The sequence below is a fragment of the Limanda limanda genome, chromosome 21, assembly GCF_963576545.1.
Source record: "Limanda limanda chromosome 21, fLimLim1.1, whole genome shotgun sequence".
In the NCBI taxonomy this organism is placed as follows: Eukaryota; Metazoa; Chordata; class Actinopteri; order Pleuronectiformes; family Pleuronectidae; genus Limanda; species Limanda limanda.
This window is the reverse complement of record NC_083656.1, coordinates 11,935,255-11,958,075: the sequence shown is the minus strand read 5'-3', so window position 1 is coordinate 11,958,075 and position 22,821 is coordinate 11,935,255. Positions and strand designations below refer to the sequence as shown.

At 45.2% G+C, this 22,821-nt stretch overlaps 2 protein-coding genes across 2 annotated transcripts; one reads left to right on the top strand and one right to left on the bottom strand.

Annotated features, from left to right (window-relative positions):
- The first annotated feature begins 1,281 nt into the window (after positions 1 to 1,281).
- Positions 1,282 to 6,619, top strand: ccdc78 (coiled-coil domain containing 78). Its single transcript, XM_061094375.1, has 14 exons — positions 1,282 to 1,353; positions 1,821 to 1,952; positions 2,048 to 2,134; positions 2,431 to 2,787; positions 3,355 to 3,405; positions 3,541 to 3,629; positions 3,907 to 3,985; positions 4,517 to 4,642; positions 4,725 to 4,921; positions 5,076 to 5,250; positions 5,825 to 5,868; positions 5,961 to 6,042; positions 6,154 to 6,254; positions 6,532 to 6,619. Exons 1-14 carry the CDS (start codon positions 1,282 to 1,284, stop codon positions 6,617 to 6,619), a joined length of 1,680 nt encoding a protein of 559 aa, XP_060950358.1.
- Positions 6,620 to 17,288: 10,669 nt separating this feature from the next.
- Positions 17,289 to 22,564, bottom strand: metrn (meteorin, glial cell differentiation regulator). Its single transcript, XM_061094692.1, has 4 exons — positions 22,273 to 22,564; positions 21,193 to 21,626; positions 19,393 to 19,452; positions 17,289 to 18,927 (listed from the first exon to the last, which is right to left on the bottom strand). The coding sequence occupies exons 1-4, from the start codon at positions 22,377 to 22,379 to the stop codon at positions 18,614 to 18,616; spliced, it is 915 nt and encodes a 304-aa protein (XP_060950675.1). The 5' UTR covers positions 22,380 to 22,564; the 3' UTR covers positions 17,289 to 18,613.
- Positions 22,565 to 22,821: the final 257 nt, after the last annotated feature.

Here is a 22,821-nt window from a genome sequence, read left to right as displayed (position 1 = left end):
TCCTTTCTCCACATAGAGACGGAAACCAGGTGAGTCGAGGACAAACTGTGAGGCGGGGACATCCTCTGAGCCAATCGGAATTTAGGATTAGCCTCTGCGTAGGATTCAGACTAAAAGTGTACGTAAGCAGAAAAGACGGAAATGGCGTACGCAAAGTAAAATCCTTGTCAAGACACTGTCTAGTCAAAGTTCCTGTTTCAAATGCTGAATCTTAAGTTTCATTATGATGTTATCAATGCTGTGATCAGATGATCTGCCTGTCCATGTGTGCTGTTCATGTTTTTTTGTAAAGTCCCTCTGAGTGTTTTGCGGAACTTGGGGGGCCTTCATAACTGCCATTTCCTGAGAGACTCATTGCACTCTCAAGCAGACAGCCTTGCTCTCAGTGTGATTGTGTCCGGAGCTTCTTTATTAAAGACAGGCTAACTGTTTGTTTGATTCACTCTTTATTCCTGATGACGACGTAAAATTGCCATAACAAGTGCTAGTAGTAGCAGTGGAAGTAGCAATAGTATTAGACGTAATGCACTGACATACATAAACAGAAGTTTAAAAAATAAATAGCATTGGGACAAAGGGGGGGTCCCCATAATATTTTCTCTCTTGTAATGGGTGCATGGCCTGAAGTTTCCCCAACTGTGGAAACAAGAGGGCACCAGAGGTCTTTTTAGTGCAACATTCCCTATACACACCCCATAAAAGTTAGATTTTACATCTTCATGCCAAAAGTGCATAGTTGCACAAACTGTGGCAGCAAGGGGGCGCTATAGGCCTTTTTAGTAGATGAAGATAGGTGTTACTCTTTACATTCATTGAGTCTGTGAAACCTTTGGTGTAATAACAACTGTGTTGACCTAATATTGCATGTTAAAGTATAGTCTGTTCAATTAATTCCTTTTACACAAAAAAAGCTGAAGCTGGGCCTTGTTTACTTTTTTCTCTATCAGCTTGGAAAAATCACATTTAGACTTTAACACAGCAGTCACAGTTTCCTACACAGTCTGTATTGTTTTGATACAGCGGAAGACAGCAGTGTAAACTAACTTTTTAACTGTCAACATGTTGAGTCCTCAACAGGATTAGTTTAGTGTGAAGCTGGTGGGGAAAGCGGATGGTTTGTACTGTAGCATTTTGTGTTGCTGTTGTTTCAATAAATAAACTGTAATGTTTGGCATGAAATGAACTACGAAGGCAGACCAGCTTTGTTTGTGTTTTTGAAACCATGGCAACATACTGTTGGTGGATACAGTGAGGGCCACCGGCAGCACACACTGAATAAAGATGGACACTCAGGACCAGCAGCCTAATTCAAAAGAACTTCAAGAGAGACTTCAAGCTCTGACCGAAGAAAATGTGAGTTAAATATGTTGTCGTCATAATGTGCACTTTTTACTTCCGAAATTTTGGCCACATATTTTGTTCGTGGCCAAACACTTTTGGCGCTTATAAACAGGAAATAAACTTGTAATAAATGGCTTCAAACAATAGCTGTAGGCAGATGAAAGTTTATATATATTTGATATATTTGTATTTGTCAGAAACTATAGCGCCACCTGTAGGCTGCTTGAGGTGGAGGCTGCTGTATAAACCAAAATGAAAAATAGATACAGATAAAAAGACACAGCACTAAAACACAGCCACATAATATATAACATGTCTTAATATGACTTTTTAAAATATCCTTGTGTTTATTATAAACTATTTATCATTTCATATACTGCTTAGACATGCTTAATAGGTGGCTTAAAGTAAATTGTGAATTAAGATGGGCACTGATTTTTAAAAGGGAACTGCACCATTATCACTTCACCTCCTCTCAGTTCCAGCTACGTGAGAAGAATGAACGCCTCTTTGCCAAAGTGGGCTACCTGGAGAGCAGACTGGGCCACCTGGCTGGCTCCAACACAGACCTGTCCTGCAGGCTGGTCCGGAGTGAAGAGGAAAAACTAAAGGTAGAGAATACGAACTATGTGTTCTGCATTAATTAAAGATTCAATGTTCGGTTAAGCGCCGGAGGGAGCTGTCTTCCCTCATCTCGTTCTTTCAGATATCGAAGGAGCTGGTGGAGGAAAAGATTCAGACCAACAGGATGAGAGAGCGATTTGAGGAGGAGGCGTTTGAGCTGAAAAACAAGGTGAGAGTTGGTTTAAAGTGTAGAAATGAATTCAAAAGTGGGTAAACTAATGTTTCACCCTGTTTATACAGCATAAACTCTGAAATAAAAATCAAACTAACCAGAAGAATTAACACTTCAGTGTGAAGACGTACCTTAAAATTTCATTTTATTTGATTGTTTAATACCTATACTGCAGCCAGCCTCCAGGGGGCGATTGAGACACTTTGGCTTCACTTCTGGGGAGTCGTAATGTCAGCCATCTTTGATACAGTCTATGGTTAACACCCCTGCTGCACTTTCTTTGCCGTCTTTAGATATTGAACCAAAACAGCGTGATAACAGAGCTGGAGCTGCAGCGAGACAAACTGTCCAGGGGACTTCAGTCGGCTGACGCTCGTCTGACGGCCGGAGAGAGAAGCGGCCGAGACCTGACGGAGGACTTCGCCGCTCTGAGGAAGAGCTACCAGGTTCTGGCCCAGGCCCACGACAAAGAGCTGAGCCAGGGCGAGGAGCTGAGTGTGGAGCTGCTGGCTCTGGCCCAGGCCCAGGACGCCCTCCGCAGGCAGATGGAGGAGCAGCAGCGGAATGTCACGACCAGCACGCAGGGGCTCCATGGAGAGCTGGACAGGGTGCGGGCCTTGATCAGCCGCATGTCACAGAACAGAGTCAAGGTGAGACAGTGGACTGGTGGAAAGGATGGTGTCCAACAGTTCAGGTGGAATCTCTTGCTTCACCTATTCTACCATTACTAACAATAACTCCTTCATTTCGTTTTGTCATCACTGCTCCCAATAAGACATTTTCTTATTTACAAATACTTAAAACATTGATGCAGTTTTCCATTATGTTACAAACAGTTTCTTTAATAAATTTTATAAATATTATGATTTTGCTGATGCATTCAGTTACACGTTGTATCTATTGTACTTCTGTCCGTCCTGCGAGAGGGATCCTCACATGTGTGTCTCTCTGAAGTTACTACGTGTTTTCGTCTTCTGTTAATAAGGTTTCTTTTGGTAGTTTTTACTCAGTCTTGTTGAGGGTAAAGTAAAGGAGATGACTTTTTGAGAACTAAAGACACATTGTGATTTGTGAATATGGGCCATACAAATAGAATTTGATTGGGCTTTTATTATGAAGAGGTCTGTTTTATTATGAGGAGCTCTATTAGCAGTATTGAAAACTTGTTAATGCTTTTTTTAGGTCAAATCTCCAATTCTATGTTATTTTCTTAACAGACTGAAGATTTGGCAGCGTTGGACAAGGAACAAAAAACTATGAAAGAAACTGTGAGTATTTCAGTATCAAAGTCACTATGATTGCTTTTGGCCAACCGTGACCAGCTCCACATGTTTTACAGGTACCAGTACCTAACCACAGTCCCAGTAACTGCTTCTCCCTGTTTTTTCTCTGTTGTCACGTAGCTTCTTGGCAACCAGGATGAAATGAAAGAGATGCTGGAGAAGCTGAAAGATGGTTACATGGAGCAGCAGAGGAACCTGGAGGAGAAACTGTGAGGCCCCACCGATGTTTGTCATTTACTCGTGCACAAGCTTAATTAAGAGGAAACATCCTCATCTTTCATGTCTCCAGTCATCAAACAGCCAAACCCATGTTGGGATTGGTTTTACCCACATGCCTCTGCTCTGCGGTCCCCTCTTTGATTTTTTGTTTTGAGCTGTGGTTCGATTCCCTGTGTGTGATGTGGTCTCTCTACTTCCTCCTGTGATGTGGTCGTCTGTGGCATCGGTCGCCGCTCTCTTGTGGTCTCGCCTGTGTCTGGTCATCAGGGCGGCCGTGAGCAAAGAGCACCAGGAGAGCAGGGGGGTGATCCGTGACAGCCGGGTGAAACTGTCTGAGCAGAATGCGGTGAGCATGAACGGTTCCAGATTCTGACTGACAGGACGCTGGTAAAGCTGCTGCAGATACTATCACTCATTTTGCTTCCATTCAAACACATACTGGCCTTTCAATCGTGAACATTTGGGTCCCGATGGTAAATGATGCAGGACAATTACTTCACTTATCCTTTCTTATGGTAAATCACTGAAAATCTCCTTAACCCACAGGTCATACTCGGAATAAACAAGAATAAAATTAAAAGTATTATGATGTTTGTCACATTATATAGACACGTACATGTTTTAATCACTATTATCCTTTCATAGCTACTTAGCTTGACGTCATATTCAGACTTTGCTCTGTAACATGTAAACAGGAATACGAATGGAATAGTAAGTCATGTAATCATTGTAATCAGGTAAATAGTCCTAATATTGCTGTCTGTAGACACTGTTCAACATTCAGCTTCTAAATTACTCTTAATACTAATTTCAATAGGAGGTTAAAACAGTGTAAATGTGTTCAAATTGAAATGTCTGTATAACTTTCCCCCCCAAGGCCCTGATGTGCTCTCAGAGCCAAGCGAAGGAGGCAGAAGAAGAAAACTCAAAGCTGCAGCTTCAGGTCAAAGAGCTGAACGAGGAGTTCCGGTCCCGGCTGGTGTGCTATGTGCAGGACTTGGCGGTGAGCAGTGAACACAACATGGCGACATGACAAGTCCCAGGACAAGTCCCTCATCTTACTGTATCACTCGTCTTGAATCCAGGACTACATTGATGGAGTCGGAGATGGGAAACCTCCCTCAGAGGGAACTAAGATGAGGGTGTTTGTGGAAAACCTGCTGCAGGATGTGCGTTCCTCCTACCGGGCCAGAGAGGAGCAGCTGGCTTCTGCTGCTCGCTCCTACAAGAAGAGACTGCAGAAGGTCACTAAGACCCATCATGCACTGCTCATCGCATACAGGTAACACGCAGTCTGTTTGTTTGTCAACAACTAGTTCGGTAATCAGTCAAAACTTATAGAAGGATCCATTTATCATTGGTTTTGGTCTTTTAATGAGATTTGTTGACACTAGAAAACACAGAAAATCACCAGACTCTGTAGATTTTGCTTTTAGGGTTCAGAGGGAGCAGGTGTTGGGCAAACCAGAGTGCGGACTTGACCCCGGACTTCCAGAGGCCAGTTTCAGCCTGGAGCTCACTGAGCTGAGGGAGGAAAGCGAGAGCGAGCTGCAGCGTGTCCGTCAGGACAAGGCGCGGCTGGAGGCTCAGCTGCAGGCGGCCCTGGAGCAGGTAGAGAGAAAGAAAGATGGCTGCTTTGAAGTGGATCGATGTGCTTTTGTTTTGTCTGCTGAATGTTTGTATTTGGGTCTGTGGGGATTCTTCTTTGTGTCCTATTATAAAGCCAAATAGCAGGCGGTGAACTGTAATACAGAAACATAAGGGATGATTGTTGTAGAGGTGGATTTCAGATCATGTTACAGCATCGATGGATGTAATGTTTGTTGATGTTAAATATTATTTGATTGTCACTTTATTTTACATTTTCTTTTAAAGAAGTTGTTAGATTTTAGTTTCAGTTTCAGTTAACAGAAGGTCAACGGTACAAGGAACTATGTTGGACAGCTCAGCAGAAAGGGCAATGTGGCAAGAGAGAGAAAAAACTCATTTAAAAAAAAAAAAATTAAGAAGAGCTAATTTTAACGCAAAGCAGAAAATCTTATTCAATTCAATATATGTTAAACAAATTGCCGAGAAGGTTCTCAGGCAAGAAAAACATTGATTGGTACAGATTTAGTTTATTAGTTTACATTGACTTTGACATTTCTGTGTTTGTGATGATTCACTCTGTCTTTCCTGTTTCCAGGTGGCCGCCCTAAAGATGCCTGCTCAGAATTCCAGATGTCTGGAGTGAGTGACATTTTTGCACTTTATCATATGACAAAATAAAAAGAGAACAGCTGTGGGGTGTGTGAAAAATATGCAAACTGTCACTTTATCAGGCCGGTGAAAGTGGAGCAGACATGTGAGGAACCCTGGACGGTCGTGAGGACACAGCTAAAGGAGATCACAGACTCTACGCTGGTAAACAAGCCTCTCTGCCATTTCAATTTCAGATTTTAACATTTGTAAAATAGTGAAAATCTTACAATCTTTTTTATGATAATGGTGATTTGAAGCTTTTCTCTCTAACAGGTAAGCTTTGAGAAGGAGCGAGCTCTTCTCATCACCAGGGCGACAGTTGCAGAGGCGCAGGTGTCTGAGTTGCAGGACTACGTCAACAACCACCTGGGCAGGTCAGGAGGTCACTGATAGGGATAGTTCACGGAAAAATGAAAATTCACTCATCATCTACTCGCTACTGTGCCAATGGGGGGGGAGGGGGGGGGTTTAGAGTCCACAAAACAATTTAGAAGTTTTAGGGGTGAACCAGTTTCCAACCCCTCCATTCGCATAGTGTTGAGTTGATAATGAGTGAAGTTTCATTTTTCGGTGAACTATCCCTTTAACGTGTAAGTCATGTAATGTTTCATTTTATAAGAGCATTGTACTGAACATTGATGCAACCTGCAGGTATAAGGAGGAGATCACACATCTCCAAAGACTGCATGGCAAACAGGAGGGAGGGCGATCCCAGAGTGCTAATTCATCTCTCCACTAAGGAAACTGGAAATCCCATCTTCAGATAATTCAGATTGCACAGTTTTAAGTTGTAGATCTCACATCTATATCATCTGTAGTTTTAAACATGTATTCCCCTGATATCACATGAATCAAAAGCAGTTTCACTAATTCTGTTTCCATATGAATCCATCTGGATAACCGGTTTCAAGTGTCTAAACATGGGGTGTGACTCCCTGCTGCGTTCACACACCATCACTAGGTGGTGCTGCTCATTCTGCTGCTTTTCTCCATGAAAGGCCCCCAAAGAAATCCGGCCTTGTGAAAAAAATGCCTGGAATGTTTGTAAAGCTTATGTCAATTTCACGAGCTCGGGAGAAGAAAGCGCGGTGACAGCGAGGGGTCACCCTGGTGAGAATAATGTCATTACATGTTACCCAGACACGTACACGCCTGTGAATGCTCTCCCCATCAATGCCCGGCTGAGAACTGCGGCGCACAGCAAGCCAGGCTCTTTACAGAGGGAGGGTTCATATTTATAACCTTCAGTGTTTGTGTGAATAGGCAACTATCCCCTTTAAACCCCTTTAACTGTGAAAGGGTCTCTCTTTTTTTTTTTAATAGCGTGTTTTGGTTGCCTGGTTTCATGCTATGTACAACATCTGATATAACTTTAAAAATAGAAAGGACTTTTAAATGTAGCATTATTTAAAAAGTTTCAGAGTGTCAGAAAGTTTGAGTCAAAGTTGGGTCGAAAGCAGAAGTAGTCGGGGGAATGATGGGAAAAGTGGAGGAGATGGAGAGGGTCATAGGCATGTCACCCCAATCCCCTTTTCAGGGGGCATGCCAGCCATTGGGAGGGGGGGTAACAGGGGTGTGAAAGTCTGAGAGGAATGGGAAGTGGGATTTTGTAAGTAATGTATTACACTCCCAGGGCCCTGGGAAAAGGGGTGGGGGGGTGTTCGGCTTGGGCACCGTGCCAACATAGTCACTGTGCCAGAGCGCTGGGTGCTGGAGACCACTCCTCTCACCGGCGGATCTGTGGGAAAATTAAAACCAGGTTGTTCTCTGCTGCCAAGCCAAACAAACACAAGAGGAGAGAGGTGATGTGTCTGCAGAGGCCTCTGCAAACCAAATGAAATCCAACAAAAAAGCAAACATTTTCAATTAAAAAAGTAGTAAACGTTTGTCTGAAGCGCAACTGGTCTCCAAGGCAATGTGCCAAGTATTTTTTTTCTCAACATTTTTGAAGAATTTGACTCCTTGGACTGTGACCAGCTATTAATTGAACACACTATGCACTCAGTATTATGGTAAAAATAATAAACATAATAAAGAGTAGAGTAATATATCTGAATTATGTTGAAAGGATGGTTACAGATCTTACTCATATATTCTGGAATTAGCCAACAAATCTTAGATGTGTTCAAAAAGAGATTGGAAAAAAAGTTTTGGTTGTAGATTTTGATTTAGATCCAAACACATACATACTGAGTTAAAGTTCTGTTATAGAATTCAGAATGTGATGGATAGAAATCATGATGTGACTCGTCCAATGCATTGTATGTCTGTGTTATTTCTCTATGTCTCAGACGTGAGAAGAGCCCCCAGCAGGATTATATCCTTCATGTAATTAGCAGTTTGTTTTTCATGAGTCTGCTAGGTTCAACCAGTTTATCAACTTGTCTGTTCCCGTCCCACTGAGAGTGGAGAACTGGTTTTTCTACCATAAGCACACAACCCACTAAAAAGAACAAACAGACATAAAATCTGATTTACACCCAACGAAACCTGGACTGACAGACTCACACATCACTGTTTGACACCAGAGCGTGTTTGCAACTTTAATAACAGATTGAATTGTTCCATAACTCATGTCATGAATCAGTTTTTTCTCTAATCCTCTCAAAACTGTATTAACTTATATACTGTTTGTACAACCAGAGAATACTGTGTAAGAGTTTTGTGTCATTGTTCTTTATTTCTGTCTGGAAGATGGCACATTAATATCAAATATAAAAATGCTATTAAATGGTTTTCATGTGATGTACACAACAATTCAAACTTCATCGACGTTCCCACTGATCAACCTTTTAATCTAAGGAAGTGTTTATTTCAGGAGTATTTCATTCTTCCTCTAATATTGTACAGATGTAGTTCAGCAGGACATTAGCATTCTGGTTCATGTGAACTCATCAGTTCTGCTGATCCTCAAGACCATGACCTCATCAACATTACAACTGCGTGTAAACTTGCTTGTTCAGTTTTCTCCGCTCTCGTCTGTTTTGTTGTCACTTTCGGGCCCAGATTTTTTTGTCAGCAGCACAGTGGGAAGAGGGCTGGATGAATGTGTCGTTCTGCGGATGGGAAGCAGGGTGGACCGGTGCGGAGGAAGTACCTCACATGGGCCGCGATGGGCCGCTCGTCAAGAGGCCCTTTGTTTTAGGAGGTTAATGCCTAATTGATACAGGCTTAATGAGAACGGGCCTGTGTGTGCAGAGGGTGTGAGCCGGGGGCTGGGCGGCCCTGTCGTAATTGGAACGGACAAGCCTTGTGTGGAGGAGTGCACGGGGAGAGGATTTATGGGAACACAAGGAGAGGAGAGAGAAAGAGAGAGACAGAGAGCGAAAGAGAGAGAGAGAGAGCGAGAGAGAGAGAGAGAGAGAGAGAGAGAGAGAGAGAGAGAGTGGGAACCAGGAAGAAAAGGTGACAGGGAGTGGGAGGAATGTGGAGGCAGTGGGAGAGGAATCCGATGTGGTCGTCAGAGTATTGCAAGATCGTGCGAAAAAAAGAAGAACTGACAATGGAAAAGTGAGCAAAGAGTGTAACCAGGACGTTCCCATGCATGTCTGCTGAACGCTCCTCCCACGGCACTGATATGTGTTGAGATACTTTTTCCACTTGTTGCATCTAGTATGAAATATATACTCCACACAGGTTAATAAATGCATGTTTTTTAGTTTTCTAAAAAAGGCAACGCTAACTGTCTGCAACTCTCTGCCGCACAAGACACCTGTCTGTTCTTTTCTGATGAGCTGTCTTTTCACCCCCTCTCTCAGTCTGACAGCCTCAGACTATTCATGCAAGAGTCCCCAGCAACCCTCCAGACAAGCTTTCAGCACAGAGGCTGGAGAGGCATTAAGAGGGAGGAGGGCCGGGGCAGCGGAGGCGAGCACAGAAGAAACGTGCACTTCAGAAAACCTTGAAGAATCAGGCCTGAAAGCTGTGGAGACTGTGGGTGGCTGCGAGAAGGGGAGAAGGGGAACGAAAAGAAAGAATAAAAAAAATAAAGGGGATCAGTGTGCATAATTATGAAGATGAGAGGGGGAAACAATGAAAAAATGGAATCTCGGGGTATGAGGGTTTACAGAGTGGGTTGCTAAAAAAGTAAAAAAAAGGATAGAAAATGGAGCTTGGAGAATATAGGGTGAGAAAAGAGGGGAGGAAGAGTTACAGTAAGGGAGAGAAGAACAGGGGAGGGAGGCAGCGTGGTGAACAGGAGCGAGTGGAAATGAGGCTGAGAGGGAGTGAGAGGGAAGGAGAGAGGGACAGACCCTCTGCTTTCCCACACTCGGCCGGTTCCCACAGTGGACCCGGCTAATCCCTGTCTTAATTGGGGGAGAATTCCAGCGCACATGTTCCCCCTGGAATGAGCGAATAGACTGAGCGACAGGGAGAGGAGAGCAGAGGGAGCTTCTGACACATCACACAGAGCTGGGCGGCCGGGCCTCATGCACCATGCGCCAGTGCACTTTGTCAGAAGATAAACACGCAGCACGACTGTCAGCACGTCTGATGCATAAATGGCCTCCTGAGTTCCTCTTTCACCAGATCCAGCCTGAGAAGAGCTCTCAGCAGACACTCAGTCACATTCCACCGAGACCAGAGTCCTGTTTGCAACTGGAAGGTTTCATCTGATTCATGAGGAAGAAGGACAAAATACTCTATAAAACACTACAAGACTGATAAAGGCTCAGTTCACCTAAATAAATAAAAAACTTTTTACCACTAGTGCTAAAAGGCCTTGAATAATTTATGTGCTTAGGTTTTAAACTATTCATCTCCAGCTGAATAGCTTTTTGTTTATGGTGCTTAAAGAATTGGAAATGACATTAAAATGGAATTTCACCTGAAAGATGTTGCTTTAAAATCTGTTGACAGATCATTTTGAATGGTGACAGTCTGAGTTATACTTTGTATTCTAATGTTTTTGAAGCATCGGAGTGAATTCCACATTGAGGTCACAGCAGAAGCTGAGGTGGACATTTCAAAAGCTCAGAACTATAACTTGAAATAACTCCACCTCGAATAAATAATAAAATATTGTTGTGACTGCATCTGTAACTGCTCTATGGGTATCTTAGTTTTTAAATTTTCTAATTCAAAACTGGCCAAAGACAGAGACAAACACCATATCAGGATATTTTCCTTGTAACGTATAACTTTCATCTGATTTTCGTCAAGGTGCACCATAAATTATTTCTATACATTATATTGTTATTCAGCTTGAAACTCTTTAGCACATGGAGAATTGTGTGATTCACTTCCAGACACATTAAGTCAATGACTGAATAGATCAAACAGGTCCTCACTTCTTCTGAAAGTAATTCTGGGAAATGTAGGAAGTCAATCGATTATGTAGAGATGTTACCAAATGATAATCATTAACAACTGGCACTCGGTATATCCTTGTTTTAACTTTTATTTATTCTTGTAACATAGGTTGTATTGAAAGGTTTTTGTGTCTCCTAACCTGATGTTAACGTTTGGTTTTACTTTAATCATTCATATGTTTATTTACTATATATATTGTAAGTTGTCCTTGGCAAAGGTGCCGTGAGATCAAGTCCCAACTGTCCCTGTATCAAACCACATTTAGATCTGGACCCAAAGAGACGTATCTTTCTTTTGATACTAACAAATGAATCCCTGCAAGAGATTCGTAATGAACTTGGCACAGACTATGATCTCGTCTTCACATATTTTGCTGCACAGTTCACCGGGAGTATCTGTTGACAAATCTTGGCCTGAAGCTGCAAACTGAGGGAGAAACATGCGAAGAGATACTAGTAACCTAACAAAACCAGCGTGAGTGGCAGTTTCGTTCCTGCCTCCCTCTTTCCTTAATAAACATCTCGGAACAATGAGCCCAGTGCAAAATGTCTCTGAGGAGGAAACTTGACACAACCTCTCTGAGGAGAAAGATAACAGGCAAAAGGAAGAAAAGAACAAACCATGTCGAGGAGGGGAGGCTGGGCCGGGCCTCAGTCCTGCAGGATTAGATCTGAGACACAGAGAGGTGGGTGGTAGGTAGTGAGGGAAGAAATGAGGTTTCTCTCCTTTGTGCAGACGATCAGACGGGTTTTGCGAGTAAACCATAATCCTGCTGGTTAATTGGCAGGCTCGGAGAACTTCTCCCAAAAACAATTCTACTTCCTAGTAAGACTCAGGCTGGGGTTTGGTATCCAGAGGGATGAGGTCACCACAGGAGGAACAGAACTGTGTCGGAGGAGGAGGAGGAGGAGGAGGAGGAGGAGGAGGAGGAGGAGGAGGAGGAGGAGGAGGAGGAGGAGGAGGAGGAGGAGGAGGAGGAGGAGGAGGAGGAGGAGGAGGAGGAAGAGATGAGGATTGAGGCACTGGAGGAATTGTAAGGCAATGCAAGTTACCCATTGAGATATTCAGGTCTCAGGTCTTTTAGCGTGTGCACTCGGCTGCTGTGAGGGTTTCCCAACAAACTGAACATGCACCAACATTGACCTCTATGGAGGCTTGGTTAATGTACATCTTATCTTATCATACACAGCTTTTCTTTAGCTGTGGTGAGTGAAGACCTGCAGCGGGACTCAGAACCCCATTGTTGTTGTGAACATGCCCTTGTCACATCATTTAGTCAGATGAGTCCCAGTTGCCTATTTATTCCACCTTTATTAATACTTATAGGTTGTGTGTCCAAATCCCCCCAAAAATTCGACACTGCACTTCCTTGGGCCCTTAACAATATACACGTATGAAGCCGATATGAACAGTTCTTGAGACATTTGAGCCACAAACACACAGACAGAGGTTTCTTTAATTACTAGAACGATTAACGAATACAGTATTTCAACATTCAGCCAAACTTTGTGCATGGATGGTCTGTTGGTTTGTCACTTTAAAGTTTAAACCATTCTGAAGTATCAGAACCACTAATGAATGAATTATGATAACACTTTTGTCGAGATCCAGAGAATGAATCCTGCTCTCTCTGATAATTGCCTGACTTTTTCCTATTCACGTCCATGTGAGCCGCGGTGAATGTCCCTAAGAAGCCTTCTTACAGTGGTTTCTGTGGTTGTACCCCCTGCGGGCGACGTCAGCCCCAGGACACGGTGAGGAGGTGGCAGCTGTACTGAGCTCAAACCCAGGGGTAGCGGCAGCGGGCCTTCGTTTCAAGGGGGCCGCAATTCATTCCCTCTGTCTGTCCTGACAATACTTTTTTCTGGCGGGAAAGCACCAAAGACGCTAGTTTGACCCAACTTGAGTTTCTTTGCGGGGACCCCCTCCCTGAGAAAAGTGTCGCCCGCCTGCACACTCATGCACCATGTCCACCGAGTCTTGATTGATTTTCAGTGCGCATTTTGGAAGGGATTACAGCCATCTGCAGGCTCTTGAGGAACAAAGGGTGCTCGGCGCTCTCCTCCCCTCACTACTTCAGAGGGATAACATGGCCAGATAAACATGCTCTCGCCCCACTCCACACTTGTTCTCTATTCTACCTTGACCTCTCGACCCACCCAAACTGCCCACTCCACTTTATGGCTGACCACGGCTGTTTCTCTCCCTGGCCCCTGAATGGCGATCGCTCCCGGCAGTCCGTGCACCACAGAGAGCTTTGGCCTTACACGACTTTCGTCACCGAGGAGGGTCAGGTAGTAGCTAGGCATGAAGCGTGTGATTTGACTGGCATTCCCCCGGCACAGCGGGTTGTGGTGCGTTCTCAAACCCGAACATTCGCTTTCCATTTGGGAATCATCCGAATCGCCAGCTGTGCGAGGGTGTTATGGGAACCAGGAATTGTCAGCTGGGTGAGTGGGATGCCACAGTGTGGTCATGCTGCCTGTCAGCTGGTGCTGAGCTGATGGAGCGGCAGCAGGATGAGCAGCCACTGACATTTGGTAGCAGGGAGTTGGATTACCAGCTTTTGTTTATGGGGGAAATAAACGCTCATGAAATGCACAGCTGTTTCTCCATCACTTCACACTTCTTATATGTGAAGAAGCTGCAGAGGAATTCCCTCGTATTGTCTTTTCCATCTGTGGCACTTACAATTATATGGAGCCAAGTACACCAGAGCAACTGAAAGATATGTTAGAAAACACAAAGAGCTGTTCAGATAAAGTTTGGATATTTCACAGGAACCTTGGGTCAGAAACCTGCATTTGCAATTTTGCAAACTCGCACCCGTCTGGATCTACAAAGCTCCGTACTGGACCCGACCCGATTATCTCTGGAGAGATCCAGACCCTCCTGTTAACATATGACCCGACCCTTCACCTGGGAACAAACACGTGCTACATACACAGTCCCTCACATCCACTGGGTCATCCTGGCCTCCTTGTCCCCCTGTTGTGGTGGTTGAGTTGTGTTCCTGGAAAAGTGTCTGTCAATTGTAGCTTGTGGCTATTAAACACACTGTGGAAAGGGCGGTGTTGTGGGCTTTCACAATAAAACAAAATCCTTGCAGTCGACTCAGTCTTCATAAAAGCTGATTTAGATGTTAAAAATACAGCACGATCATTTCAATTTCTGATTTCTCCCCCAAACTTTTTTGCCGGTTACCCGTCGCCCCAGTGCAGGACTCTATACGTTAGTTCAGTATGTTTTGTGAGGGGCAATTAGATACCTAATTATCAAAGCACCGGTGTAAAACATTATTCTTGTTCAATCACCACAGAGGAGAAAGATTTCTGGAAATGAAAAGCATGAGAAAAGCTTCTGCCATTCAGTCATTCACAGGCTTCAAGTATCTTTTGGCACAAGGTGAGAGATTTGAGATGAGGGTCAAGTGTGTGTCAGAGCCTCACAACCACTGTTGTTGGTCCCACAACAGAGCAGCACCCAGCAGCTGTGGACCAGGATGTGGGAAAGTTTCCGTGATGCACCCCATGAAAAGAGAGATCCAGTAGAGAGAGAGAGAGTGGGAGAGAGTGGGAGGTGGGAGAGAGTGGGAGGTGGGAGAGAAATCCGACCACAGAACAGGTTTAAACAATTACGTTTACAGGATGTCAACAGTATAAAACAAAGCTAATGGATGTTCTTGACTTGGTCAACAGTTACCTAACCAGCTGTTGTTGGTGGAAACTTAACCTCCTTGGCAGAAGAAACTACTTCCCACAATTTAAACTGTTTACCAGAAGCAGTGCAGTCAGGCTCACCATGAAACCTATGACGCATCACTGATGCATAATTCCAAGTTATTACTGGTTTATATAACAAAAAAGGAGAAAAATAAACAAGAAAATTTAAAGATTGACAGTTTTCCCTGTGTTTTTCCTGCTCTGTGTCTGTCTGCTGCAGTTGCATCTTCATGAGGACAAACTCATGAAGTGTGTGAGTTAAATAGATCATTTTATTTACAGCAAAAACATTATAACTGTTAATTGCCCCTCACATGTGCATATTGGATAACAGGGAGATTTGCTGCTGCTGTAAAAACAAGGCCTGTGTGCTGTAGGTGGGGTTTTGTTGTGCCGGACTCCAGGGGAGGGTCCAGGAGCAATTTGCCCCTGCGTGCGCTCTCATCTCTGGAGCTTTGTCTCTGGCTGCCTCCCCTCAAACTCCCCCAGGGAGTGACGGAAGTCCACACCCGGCGACCCTGTCCCATCGCTTTGGATTCCACTTTCCTGAGGGTTTCCCGCTTTGCTGCAGCCGGACCTCACCTCAGCCGCACAGCGGGACAGAATAAAGAGAGGAGTGGGGTTGGGGGTTGGAGGAGGGTTTATTGTGTGTGCAGCTTTCTACAACAACAACAATGAAACCCGCTCAGTGTTAAGGGAGTGCATGCTTCATTACCTGTGTGCAGCATAATCAGACGATGGAATTCATCACAATAATGTGTTTTCAGCTCCTTGAAAACACACATTCTACATGGAAAAAGTTATTTAAAACTTTTCTGTGCTCCCAAAGCTTGATGTGGATTGTTGGCACACTCAAAAAGTCATAATTGTAATAGCTTTAATTCAGCTTGTGCAGAATCAAACTGTGTCATTGTGGCCACACAGACATTACTACTGCAGTTTCCCAGGGTTCATGCTGGGGTCACAGAGAAGGGGCAACAATTCAGGAAGCCAAGCTTTTTCTAAATGTCACATGATGTATTGGTCGAGGGAGTAGAATTTGAGTGCTCTTTGTTTTGGCTTATCAGGCCCGCAGCAGTAACCTCAGATGGACATGAAGGGAGGAGGGGGCCTGGTTAGTGTGTGTGCAGGGTCGAGCGGCTCGGGGCCCCCCAACTCCGGGGATGTTTCAAAGGAGCACTGAGGCAGTAAATAGCCAGGGAGGTTGGAGGTTCGCTCACATGAACTAGTGATGCAGTGGCAGAACCAGTGTCGGGGTTTCTATGGGAGAAAGCTGCATGGCCAGACATGGGAAGCATGTCGAGCTTTTGTGATTCTTTTCCATTTAACCCCAAACTTCTTGTTAATTCCCACAGCTGCTCTTTTTCAAATGGATTTACTGCGTGTAGTAAATCTGAGATCGCACCGAGGTGCTCTGCAGTACATGTTGTGCAGAACTTTTTAAGATGGAGAAACAGGTGCTGAGTTTATCGTTCAGACATGAATTCCAGAGAATGTCTGCGTTATTGGGTCTGGACATTTTTTTCCGAAGTTTGCCTTTCACATATTGAGAACGCAACAGGAGATTGTCCAGCGTTGACAATGACAGGAACATGTCTGGTACATTCAGGTGAGGGGGGGTGCCTGGGTGGATCATGCAGGTGGAAGATCATGATGTGTGCTGCAGAAATCCATCCACACTGGTGTCGGACCTCATATCTTGCCGTTTTATTACTTTGATAATAATCGGAAATATCTCCTGGATGTGGATGTTTCCGTCTTATCTACCAAACAGATGACACGTAACAGACATGTGACGGTATAGATGAAATGCTAGTCGAGGTAGGAAACAAAAGTTTGCTCCAGGCTGCAGGCGTGCGGCCTGAGTTGAGTGGAAAACAGATCTGGTTTGATTGTGTCCTCATGCACACGTGGTCAGGACAAAGTGAGCGACTGTGTGGCACCTCAGTCCAGCCGAGGCCGCCACGCCGCTCCCTTAATCGCAATTTATTGCTTCCTGAATCCTGCAAATGGGAGCTGAGGACAACAGAATTCCAGACGCTGTTTTCTACCTCCTTCCCTGTCCGAGTGCCCTCAGGGTCCTAAACACTCCTTAAATCTCTCCGCCGTTAAGGCCCCCTCGCTTTCTCCGGCGTCTCCATTTGTTCCCGGCTTTCAGGCGTCTTGATTCATGAGCACTTGAAGAGACTTATGTCTGAGAAAAGTTTACCGTGGTCGAAACCTTTGGAGCCACATACTCTAATGTAGATTAAAGTGTGTGATGCGTTAGGTGAGAGGACAAAGGGGCATGAAATGAGCCTGTTGAATTAAAAGTTCAAAGTGAATAAATGTGAAGCTTTAAGAAGAAAGTAAAAAACATCCGTAAACATCAGGTGTGTTTTCTCACGTAAAATTTTTAATAAAACAGACAAACATAGAAATAATCCACAATTCGGAAACAAAGTTTTTTTTCCAAAGGCATTTTTCGTGCCGTTGTTTCTAGAATTTCTTATAAACATATTTACATTCACATTTATATACATATAAATTCACATGACAAAAATGACAAACAGTAAAATGGCAGTGTACGCTCTTAAGACATTTCAGCTCATCGTGGTCATTTGGTATGAACCCCTTCCTCTTGTTGACATAGTGCACATCAGAAATGAAATCGTTTAACAGAAGTTATATAAATGCAAATGGAGCATTGGGTAGAAATACATCTTTCCACTGAGATTATTTGAGTCTTTCTTGCACATGACATCAGATTTGTCTTCTAAAAGTCAGTTTGTTGGATCGTTTTCAAACAGGAGAGAGCAGCCAAGACTGCATCTTCCCTTCAGAAACAAAATCTCTGAGTTGGCCCGAAAAAATGAAAAGTGCACATGGAGCTGTGGAACCTGCTCAGGTCGCCTCAGCCGTGTGTCACTGGTGTACGTGCTCAGATCGTCTGTACATATATTAAATTCTCAATCGCTCCGCTATTGCTACATATAGTTGCTTCTCTTATTTGGTTTTCAGTGCTTGCAGCATCACACTTTCCAGATCATTCCCTTTCTTTAATCAGTGCAAATATTCTCTTAACATTAAATTTTCTTTTTTTTATAATCTCCTTAATAATAGTAACACTGAGAATGACCCCATTGGAGGGGGAGTAATAAAAAACCCACATCACTGTCCTCTGATTGGATTTTTTCTGAATAGAAAAAACCCTGCGGTAAAAAGGCAGCCATTTTGAAACTGTAGACCAGCGCCTGCGGTTCATCCTCACCAGGATATCAACTACAAGGCAGGAAACTTTCTGTCAAACTTCTCATAAATGTTCCTGAGTTTCTGAGCAATGAGTCTGACGAGGCCTGAATTAATGGCTTAACGTAATTTATCCCCAATGTAACGTTTTTTCAAAGACTTTCTCTGAAGCCGCATCACTGTTCATACAACTTCCCAATACCAAATGCTTATAATCTCCATTTCCCACCATGTCACCGCTCCACTGGGTCTTCTGGACCTGGGGACTGTGTATTGCACTGAAACAGGGTTTTGAAAAGTCCATTTCGCTCCTCAGCCCTTTGGGAATATCCGTCGGTGGCTCCGCGGCAACGTCGGCAACGGTCGCGCCTCGTGGCTTCTTCCGAAACGTGGAACAGGGCTGACTTTGGCCTGGCTTCGAGTCCAGCATGGTTCTGTCTCATAGACTAAGCTACCACACCAGGTTGAGCTCAGTCTACAGCCAGTTCACAGGGTATCTGCTGGGCTGCTTTGGCTATCGTGTACGCCCGCTGGAAGTCCTTGTACCGGGGGGCGCAGCCCAGCCAGGCCTCGCCGAAGTGGACGCGCCCGGTGAAGAGGAAGCTGCCGCGGCCCGGTTTGACGCCGCACTGCATCAGAGTCCTGATCTCGCCCTTGCTGGTCAGGCGGCTGTTCCCAGTGAACAGGGCGTACTTCTGGCGAAACACGCGAGTGGCGCTGACCTTGATCACCGCCGCACGCAAGTTGTCGTCTTCCATCACCGACCAGATGTTACCACGCACCACTGTGGATAGAAAAAAAACAATCAGGTTACTTTCTAGGTAAATTCCTGTGGTCATCTCCCAGCATGCACCTCTGACTAACGTTATTACGAGTGTTTGTGCCGTCTAGAAAATGTCGCATAGACCTGTTTCAGTTAGAGACATGGTTTTCTGTGGGATACAGACGATAAAACTGTCCCAGGGCCCGGGCCGGCTCACTAATCCCTCTAACTTTTGTTGCCAGCTGAACTTCTCCCCACTTCCAATACAGCTCAATCAGAGGCCTGCAGATAAGTCCACTGCTCGTTCTCAGGGGAGACGCAGGGATTTCACTTTTAGAATCTGACTCCAAATCATTTCGTTCTGCGGCTTTAGCGCGGGGACTACTTGACTTGTTTGGTGGTCCGGTTTAATATGTTAATCCTGTTTGTATTTGGACGTTTGGTTTGCTGTGTTTTTTTTTTACCGAGGTGAGAAATGCAACTCACCAAAGTCACTGGTGCAAACGGCCATCAGAATCTCCGTGTTGTTGCAGGGTCTGCAGGCTTCTGGGGAGAAAACAGAAAATCAGTTAGTGACCTCGCAACACTCTGGACAACACCTACATGCTGATACTTCTACTGAGGCTCTGGAAAGCAGAGGCGGCGTTTCCAGTTCACATGCACAGGAATGTGAGATGTGAATCCCGACCTCGAACTCCGTGCAACAAAGGAGGGACCAACCACAGAGTCCTAACAGACAGCTGCTACTTTTACAGTTGGCAGAGGAGGAACCGGCCGAGTTTGAAGGTGGGAGGCTCGTCCACTGCAGACGATTTAAAGGCCAAATGAAACCCCCCCCCCCCCCCCTTTAAGCCTTTCAGGGTGTCTACAGTCACACCTCATCAAAGCCTTCACACGGGGGCCGAGGAGAGGGAGCGGGAGAGGACATCAAAGATTTCAAGAAGGAGCACAATCCCACTTCCCAGAAAATTCCTTGCCGCCCCCCTTTCACCTAAGTGCCTGATAAATTTTCTTTTTTTTTTTTTAAATGGAGTGCAACTTCCTGAAATTCACAGCAGGTTTTACAGATGGCCACAAAAGGATTTAAAAAAAAAAACCAACAACCCAGTGAAGTTCTCACTGTCTGCTGTGACTGAATTGTGGTGAGAGAGAGAGAGAAAAAAAAGTCCTGGAATTTTTTAAGTTCTCCTTGTGGTTCTTTGGAGGCCCCTAGCCCACCCCACACATTCTCCTCTTTAGTGAAAACCTCTTGATAAATGAGATTCCTTCCTCTCGAGTCCACAGCAAACCCCCTTCCAAACCTAATCACTGTGTGTGTGTGTGTGTGACACAGAGAGATGTGGGGGGGGGGGGGGGGGGGGGTGAGCTGCCACAGACAAGTCTCCCCACAGAGAGGCAGCTCAACAAAAGAGGGGAGCATCTCAGCTGGGCAGAGGCCTCCCCGTCGCCTAGGAGACGGCAGTAATCCCAGAATACTCATGCGGCACCCATTCAAAGGGCTCTGGACTCTGGAGAAAGCCCCACATACTGAGCTTTTGTCCCCCCTCCCCCCCCTCCTCTCCTTCTCCACACTCCACAGCTCCCCTTCTCCTGCTCCTAACCAGCACGCCTCTGGGGGAAAGTTTGGCCACTTCCTCTCTCCGTGGCCGTGGAAAGTCCAAGCAGCCCACAGAGGCCTGCTACGAATTATGAATTATCTACAGGGAGGATTATACGGTGTATAATATAAATCGCTTGTGGTGCAAAACTTTTAGGGGGGAAGAAAAGGTTGCGACCAGAGTTTGGTCAATTTTAAAAGTTTTGGATTTAATTTAAGTTTATGAAATGAGGAGAGGGTAACCTACATAAAAGTGGCCAAAACTTATCCTGTACTTCCTTGTTTTATTTCATTGAATATTAAAAAAAATGTCACCATGCCTCCTTAGATTTGACCCCAAGAGGCCTCACTCCAACCAACATGGCTGACGAATTATGAATTATCTACAGGGAGGATTATTCTGTGTATAATATAAATCGCTCGTGGTGCAAAACTTTTAATGGCCACACATTTTCAGGAGGGAAGAAAAAGGTTGTGACCACAGTTTGGTGGATTTTAAAAGTTTGGGATTTACTTTAAGTTTATGAGATGAGGAGAGAGTAACCTACATAAATGTGGCCAAAACTTCTCCTGTACTTCCGTGTTTTATTTCATTGAATATTAGACTAAATGTCACCATGCCTCCTTAGATTTGACCCTAAGAGGCCTCATTCCAACCAACATGGCTGACTCATGCACCATTGCCTCACCTTCACTGCTGATGATGTTGGTGTCCAGCGACAGCCGAGCGGTCCAGTCCCCCCTCAGCTCGTAGCGGAACGAGGCGGTCCTGCGGCTGATGTCCTGGTGGGGCGTGGCCTGCAGGTACAGTGCCACCCTCTCCCCGGGCAGCCGGCTGAAGCACCTCACCCTGGGCGGGGGTGAGGACTCCAGGCGGTCCCCCACCAGCAGCTCCAGCACTCCGTCCCTCTCCAGGTAGAGCTGGGCCCCGTGGAACTGCTCCGAGGGCTTGACGCAGGCCGTGATGAGGCCCGAGCTGCTGCCGCCGGGCCCCACCGCCACCGAGGGCAGCCGGGGCGAGAGGCTGAGGCGCAGGGCACCTTTGGGATACAGCCAGTCCAGGGTGCCCTCGGAGCAGTGGAGGGAGATCTGCTCCACGCTGCCCTGCTGCTGGGACAAACCACTGTGGGGAGGAAGGAAGATGGAGATGAGTAAAGGTCGGACTAACACCATCAGTGGAAACTTTGCTGAAGCACAGAAACTACAAACACACATCATTGCATTGATTGGTAGAACAGGTATAACAAAGATAACATTTATCATAGAGACATAGAGAAGTACAAATCCAGCTTCAGCAGAACTTCGGCAGTTTAGGGCCTATTCAGAGAAGGCGCCACCTACTGGCAGGTGTGTCAAAGCACTGGCCTTTAACTTAATCTTAACTCAGTCATTTTTTAATGTTTTCTGCACGTTTTTTCTCCAATGCACCATGCAGAGGCTGCACCTCACAGCCGCATGCACATGGTGTGTTTCCTGCAAGTGTCCCTGTTAATCCCTGAGTCTCCTGCCTGTCTGGACCCTGCCTCCCTCCTGCAGACTGCCCGCAGGCGCAGCCGCTGCACCGCGGAGCTGCGCAAACATTTTAATTGCGCGCTAATGGCAAGTCCCGACATGTTGCATGCAGACGTCGTGCATTGTCTTTTAGAAATACACAAGCAAACAAACACACGCTGGAGTATCCCCCAGCCTCATGCCTGCATCGTCTCCCCATTTAGCCAAATGCAAATGCAAAAAAAAACCCCAGCACAAATGGAATTAGAAATACTTGCCTTCCTCTCCAGCTGCATTGGTCCTCCGAATAGTTCGAAAGAGAACCGTGAAAAATGGCAAAAAGTAAAATCCAAATTGCGTTAATCCAAATCCCCACACGGCCCATTTTCAACGGCGCTGGATGCAAAATTTAAAAAATAAAAGTCAGAGGGAGACTATTCCGATCCTCAAATGTCAAGTCCTAGAAAAAACTTTATAAAACGACTCTTTCTCTATGTGTGGCCAGCTCCATGCTCCTGTTTCCCTCCGCCTGCTGTGTGAGATCAGAACACACCAGCTTCTCTCTCTGCTGCTCCGGGCTGCTGTGCGTCAAACAGCGCACCAGCTCCGGAGTTTATTCCCCCTAGGAAAAACTTCAGCGACCAATCAGAGCGCCCGGAGATAAACTTTAAACCACTCACACGGAGGAGGGGGGGGGAGGGACGCGAGACAAACCAATGTTGCCATTCACTATTGTGTTGGGCATGTCTGCTCAGAAATGACTAATTAACTTAACTCAGAACTAGAGTTTAAAGATCCGAGCCTCACTCCAGACTCTGCATGTTCTA

Bases quoted from the DNA above. Each gene is read 5' to 3' on its own strand.
- metrn (XM_061094692.1), bottom strand. From the start codon at position 22,379: ATGGGCCGTGTGGGGATTTGGATTAACGCAATTTGGATTTTACTTTTT. The intron at 21,627-22,272 runs GCAAGTATTTCT...TCCTCCCCACAG, and splicing joins CAATGCAGCTGGAGAGGAAG to TGGTTTGTCCCAGCAGCAGG. The intron at 18,928-19,392 runs GTGAGTTGCATT...TTCTATCCACAG, and splicing joins CGTTTGCACCAGTGACTTTG to TGGTGCGTGGTAACATCTGG.
- ccdc78 (XM_061094375.1), top strand. From the start codon at position 1,282: ATGGACACTCAGGACCAGCAGCCTAATTCAAAAGAACTTCAAGAGAGA. The intron at 3,406-3,540 runs GTGAGTATTTCA...GTTGTCACGTAG, and splicing joins AAAAAACTATGAAAGAAACT to CTTCTTGGCAACCAGGATGA. The intron at 5,251-5,824 runs GTAGAGAGAAAG...TCCTGTTTCCAG, and splicing joins TGCAGGCGGCCCTGGAGCAG to GTGGCCGCCCTAAAGATGCC.